The sequence below is a fragment of the Macrobrachium nipponense genome, chromosome 25 (genome assembly GCF_015104395.2).
Source record: "Macrobrachium nipponense isolate FS-2020 chromosome 25, ASM1510439v2, whole genome shotgun sequence".
In the NCBI taxonomy this organism is placed as follows: Eukaryota; Metazoa; Arthropoda; class Malacostraca; order Decapoda; family Palaemonidae; genus Macrobrachium; species Macrobrachium nipponense.
Window position 1 is genome coordinate 1614263 of NC_087214.1, and position 6422 is coordinate 1620684.

A 6422-nucleotide genomic window follows, 5' to 3' on the forward strand; every position below is an offset into this window, starting at 1 on the left:
TTAATTTCATATCTCGAGGTACTACTGTATAAGAATACAGTGAGTCCCCGTCTTACAATGGATCCAGCTTACGACATTCAGAGGTTACAACACTTATCAAATATATTCATCGGAAATTATTTTGCTGTTTACAATGCATGTTTTTGGGTCCCGAGGCTTACAACACTGATCCGCCAGAAGAAATATGGCTCCTAAATGGCAGAATAATCAAAATTTTGACTTTTGTTTAATGAAAAAGTCAATAGAAATGCAGTTTACATCTTTTCTAAATCCAACTGAAGCATTTACAGTAAAATTTTCTTAGGATTTTTGGCGATTTTTTGACTTACGACGATTTTTCTCTAATGATGCAACATAGGACTGGAACTCCCGTTGTTAATTGTCTGGGACTGCCTGTACAATTCTTGCACTGAATGCCAGAGTACTTTTATCTCCTAAATGATCTCAACGTTGGCAGGAGAATTCTTACTGCTCTTTATGTCCAAGTACTTCTTCCTCATTCTCAAAGTCTCAAATTATACATCAGAAATCATGCTGCTGGAAAGCCATTCACTTGTTCTGAATGTCCAAACAGTTATAGTACACGTTTGAATAGCGTGAAATTGCACAGTTAAATTCATACTGATGAGAGGCCTATCACTTACACTGGATACCAAAAAGGTTTTTTATCATTCCTCCTCCTCCTCTCAAAATAATAATGAGAACCCATACTGGAGAGAAACAGCCATTTACCTGACCAAAGAAGTTTTTCTCCAGCCCATGTTCTGAAGTTACATGGAAACTCATACTAGATAGAAATTATTTATATGCACTGGGTGTCCAAGTAGCCTTTTCTACATCAAAATGTACATGCAGTTTGTATAAAAAAAAGAACCCATTCTTCTGTAAATAGATAAATAATACTTCAACTCGTGAAGTAAAGATGCTGTTCATTTGATTGTCAAAATTAAAATCTGGAATTTGTGGTAAATGTAGAAGCTAATATTGACCAACTTTGATCTGAATAAATTTGTTGATGCCAAATAGCATCCAAGGCTGTTTTATTTCTTTTGAGAATAATTGTGTCCACATGATCATTGCATTGTGATTTTTATTTTCCCTGAGGATGCTTATTTTAGAGTTGTTATGAATGAACGGTGCTATTCAGAACATGTTTTTCTGATATTGTTTATTTTATTTCAGAGTATTCCAAACAGAAGGAACTTTCTTCAGATCCTAACTAGGACTGAGTAGTGTACATAGAACATCCTGTGATAATGGAAGCTCAAAAATCGTCATCATTGCTGTTCATCAAAGAAGAGGAGGAGACTTTGGAGGAGGGTCTTACTGAAAACACAGGTGAAAGCTCTTCGTTTGCAGACCCCTTAAAAGTCAAGGAAGAACCAGAATATTTTGACAGTGGTGAATTTGATGTGAACTGTTCATCCCACTCAATTAAGTACGAAGACAGTGATGATGAAAGTGGAAAGAGAATCTTTATTGCAGAAGAAAATAGACTTGTGGGTAAAAGGGATGCATCTCCAATGAGAAGCAACACAGCAGGGAAGCAAATAACTTGTGTTGAATGCCAAAGGACATTTTCACACAAGTGCTACTTGAAATCCCACATGAGAACTCACACTGGAGAGAAACCTTACGTATGCTCTATATGTCAAAGAAGTTTTTCTGATTCAAGTGCTCTCACAAGGCACAAGAGAACTCATACAGGAAACAAACCATATGTCTGCTCTATATGTCAAAAAAGTTTTTCTGATTCAAGTGCTCTCACAAAACACGTAAGGACTCATACAGGAGAGAAACCATTTACTTGCTCTGTATGTCAAAGAAGTTTTACTCAACAAAGTCATTTTAAAAAACACATGAGAACTCATACAGGAGAGAAACCATACGTATGCTCTATATGTCAAAGAAGTTTCTCTGATTCAAGTGCTCTCACAAAGCACATGAGAATTCATACAGGTGAGAAACCATATGTATGCTCTATATGTCAAAGAAGTTTTGCTGATTCAAGTACTCTCACACAACATATGAGAACTCATACAGGAGAGAAACCATATACTTGCTCTTTTTGTCAGATAAGTTTTCCTCATCAAAGTACTCTCAAAAAACACATGAGAACTCATACGGGAGAGAAACCATATACTTGCTCCATATGTCAAAAAAGTTTTTTTGATTCAAGCACTCGCACAAAACACATGAAAACTCACACAGGAGAGAAACCATATACTTGCTCTATATGTCAATTAAGTTTTGTTGATAAAAGAACTCTCAGAACACACATGAACACTCATACTGGAGAGAAACCATATACTTGCTCTGTATGTCAAAGAAGCTATTCTTATCAGAGTGTTCTCAACAGACACATGAGAACTCATACAGGTGAGAAGCCATTCACTTGCTTCGTATGTCAAAGAAGTTTTTATGAGTCAAGTGCTCTCACAAAACACATAAGAACTCATACAGGAGAGAAACCATATAGTTGCTCCATATGTCAAAGAAGTTTTTCTGATCCAAGTAGTCTCTCAAAACACATGAAAACTCATGCAGGAGAGCAACCATAAACCTGCTCTGTATGTCAAAGAAGTTTTTCTCAATCAAGTCATCTCAAAACACATGAGAACTCATTCATGGTGTGCCTTCTTCTCGAGCCGTTCAGTGCATCACTCAGGTTGCAAATGGGGCCCCCCCCTCACTTTGAGTAGTCGGGTAAGGGCAATTTCAAATAACCAGTAAGAAGCTGTGGAAAATGAGGAACTACAATGAAAATGACAAATAATAGTGAACAAAGATGCTGGAAGGGTACCTACCAGGATAATATGGTCCCCTCAACTCATTTGTGCACTAGGTGAGAGTTTGATGGTGAAGGTATAACTTCTACCACTCAGCAGGGATCCCCACCGCACCAGCACAGTCCTGGTATTGGGCCCCAACAACCATCAAGACAAGGGACCAAGAGAAACCTAAGACAATATCAGTGTTAAATGGTTCCTTCAGGAGAAGAAAATCCTCCACCTCCGCTTCACCTGCTCAAGGCATGAGGGGTTTGGCAGATGTAAGAATCTAGTATTCAAGGAAAAAATAAAGGGAGCAGATTTACCAGTTGAAAAGGTTGCAGCCACCACAATGAGACTTTTAACATCAATAGTCTCACAGATTCCTAAACATTTCCCAGGAGAAGAAATAGAAAAGATAAAAAAAGAAGCTGAATAAAAAGCAAAGTGACTGATAAAAAAGAAGCAGGTGAAGAACAGGAATATAGAAAAAGTATTTTGAACAGAGAAGAATAATGGGTATTGGTATGGGCAATGGAGTATGCCAAAGGAAAGTTCACAAGACAAAGAGAAAGATGTAATGAATGGCAGAGAATATTCCATCACCACTGCCCAAATAAGATTGGGATACCAAGAGCAAAGCTGACCACCCAGAAATTCAATTTCCTCATCTAAAAGCACTTCACAGAAGAGGAAATTGAAAAGACGAGGGACGAAGTTCAGTACATGGTAAAAAACAACAAATGCCCTATTGAGAAGCCTTTGGGACTGCCAAGGGATAACACTGCAGTAACTACAGATCAAGTCCAGCTAAGATCAGCACCGTTGATGCCTCGGAGCACCACAACCCCAATGCAAACAAGACATGATAGGAGATGCCAGGATAGACAAGTGAGGACAACAACACCAGGACCATCGGGCTCCCCCTCCTCAAGCCCTAGCACGGGCACAGCAGATCTAGGCAGCCCTGCAAGGAGAAATGGAACCACAGTACAGCCAGGTGACCAAGTAACATCCAAACAGAGCTTGACCCAGAACGGCCGGAACTGGAATGGGAACTAGCCAATAAAATTCAAGAGACTAAAGCAATACCAATGGAAGACCATCCCAAGCTGATCAAACTTAAAGGGGAACTTCTGGTTGCATTTCAGCTGTTCCGTATGTAGTATTATTCCATTTAAATACCCCTGGTGAAACAAAATTTTTGAAAGGAGCATTTTCTTATTTTCTATAACCAACTTAATATTGCACCATGTGTCTTGGCGTGCTAGGCTCAGACAGATGAAACTATTCTGAGGGCACAGCATCTTCAGATAATATCCTTTTTGGTTTGTATTTGTCAGGCATATACAGTCCTAAATTCTTAAACTCCCTCAATTAAACTAGTTAAAAAGTACTAAGTGAAGGCCCTCATCAATTCATGGACACACACGTTTAGAAAACTGCCATTCATCCCATCACGCCACTCACATGGCAATTGACATGAATAAATTTCAATTCAAATGCATACAAGTGGAGGCACCATAGTATAGATAGCGGTAGATAGCCGTCCCATCTTCGTCGGCACCGTTGTCTGTTCAGAGGGGAATTAAAGTTCCCAAAACATATTATATAAATTTCATAGCCATACCTATTACCCTGCTCCTAATGTCGTCTTTTAAATCTGTTGGCAAGAAATGGTCCGAACAGACAATGGTTTGCGTCGTAGATTGAAAGATTCTATGTTGATATCCTCCCTTCGAAGAGCCATCAGCCAGCGGCTTGATTTCTCTCTATTTGACGGAATCCTGTGGAATGTTATGCCATTTGGTTACTTGCCAGAAGTATTGGGACAACCAAATGCATACAAGTTGGCATAATTGACACATTTTGAATGACAATTGACTAAAACACGAGGACAATACCGAGGACGAACACTCTGCTTTACCCTCAATACAACTAGGAGACAAAATTATAAAATACCAAGGTGTAAAGAAAGACCTGAAAAACACATGGGAACTGATGGAAATAGAAATAGTACGTGTGGTGGTAGGGGCAACAGGACTTGTAATTAAAAACTTGCTCAAGTATAAATGAGGTGTAGATTGCTGCCCTCAAAGAAACAGCAAACGCCTTGAAAGAGCCCTCGGATACAAGGCTAGTGGAATATAGAGGTGCAACCATAGACCCCAGGCTTGGGCCCATTGCACCCCTGATATAAATCAAAAATTGAGAAAAACATAGCAAGAGAAGCCATTCATGTGCAAGAATGTGGGAAAGCATATTGCAGGAAACATCTTATAATGCAAATGAGAATTCACACTGGAAAATAGCCACTCACAGTAGTAAACCCTCAATTATCTGCTGCATTATATCCAAGGCTCTTGTGGAAATTGGAAATTTGTGGATATGGTAAAAAATCACTTCAATGATGTAATAAATCATCAAAATTTTTGCTAACACTGATTCACACCGTCTTCATAAGATCACGGTACGAAGAATCCCGACAAGAATGTAAACATTCCAGTGCCACCTGGTGGGAGAAGGGTGATTACAGAGACAGTCTTAATGGGTTAGCCAAGTGTTACTTTTAATGATTTTGTAATTTGCAGATTGCACCTAATGGTAGAAGTTAATGTTAACAGTAAATAAATATCCAAATTATTGATTCTGTGAAAATTATAATTTTGTCCTTGATTTTTTGCCTGTTTGTGACTACAGTGCTCTTCAGTATGCCAGCATGCACTAATAAACAATACAGAATACTACAATTGCAATACTGTTCTGTACACAATAAAAAAGCAAACTACACAATATTGTCATCTGAATAAATTTATCCAAAAATTAATCTTGAAAGTCTCTCTCTCTCTCTCTCTCTCTCTCTCTCTCTCTCTCTCTCTCTCTCTCTCTCTCTCTCTCTCTCTCTCTCTCTCATACCTGTTCACATTGCCAGAACTGATTACATGGGGCAAACCTGGAAAATCTCTTTTTCAGCATCATGATGATGCATACATGTATTGCATGCACATGTATGTCGACACAAGCTTATTTGACTGAAAGTAGCTGCTATTTTGTACAGCATTTTGTTACCTCCACATTAAAAATCTAATAAGGAGTATTTCATTCAAATCTTGTTAAAGATGTATCACAGCATTACTGTTATTTATTTGGGTGGCATAAAAAATGTGCACCTTCCAAAAGATCTTCAGCTACTAGAACTTAGGCTATGATATATTATTGGTTAGAACGACTTTAAATATGTGTTGCACCATATTGACTGAAAATACTTATTGGTGCAGTTATACCAATTCCATTTCAATAAAGGATATTAACTTTTTCATGTAATGTATATTAGAGTTCTTACTCTGAATGTGAGCAATTTACAGAAACAAGGCGACACTTGGCGAGTTCTCTAAGGGATGGAAGCCAATCCGTGAGTGCTGGGAAATGTGAGAGAGAGATGCAAAACTTCAGTTGCTGTTACCTTTGAAGGCTAAAAAGACAGATTACACATCATATTTGCCTAAATTGATAACAAGAACTTTTAAATCTGCAGAGAGAGAGGGAGATCATGTAGGCACAGTAGTTTTTAAATGGTTGCAACTGAATGAGCAGCAAACGAGATCTGAATGCAATACTTGATCATTTTGTTGTCTCTTTGACTTGTATGGG

The 6422-nt window shown here is 38.3% G+C and overlaps 1 protein-coding gene across 1 annotated transcript in view; it reads left to right on the forward strand.

Moving 5' to 3' along the window:
* The window catches only part of LOC135199254 (zinc finger protein 501-like), a 99077-nt gene extending 93398 nt beyond the window's left edge, over positions 1-5679 (forward strand). Inside the window, exon 2 of the mRNA XM_064227143.1 lies at positions 1183-5679. Coding sequence (XP_064083213.1) covers positions 1257-2561 — 1305 coding nt within the window. The 5' untranslated portion in view covers positions 1183-1256 and the 3' untranslated portion in view covers positions 2562-5679. The remainder of the gene's footprint in view (positions 1-1182) is intronic.
* The last annotated feature ends 743 nt before the right edge of the window (positions 5680-6422 follow it).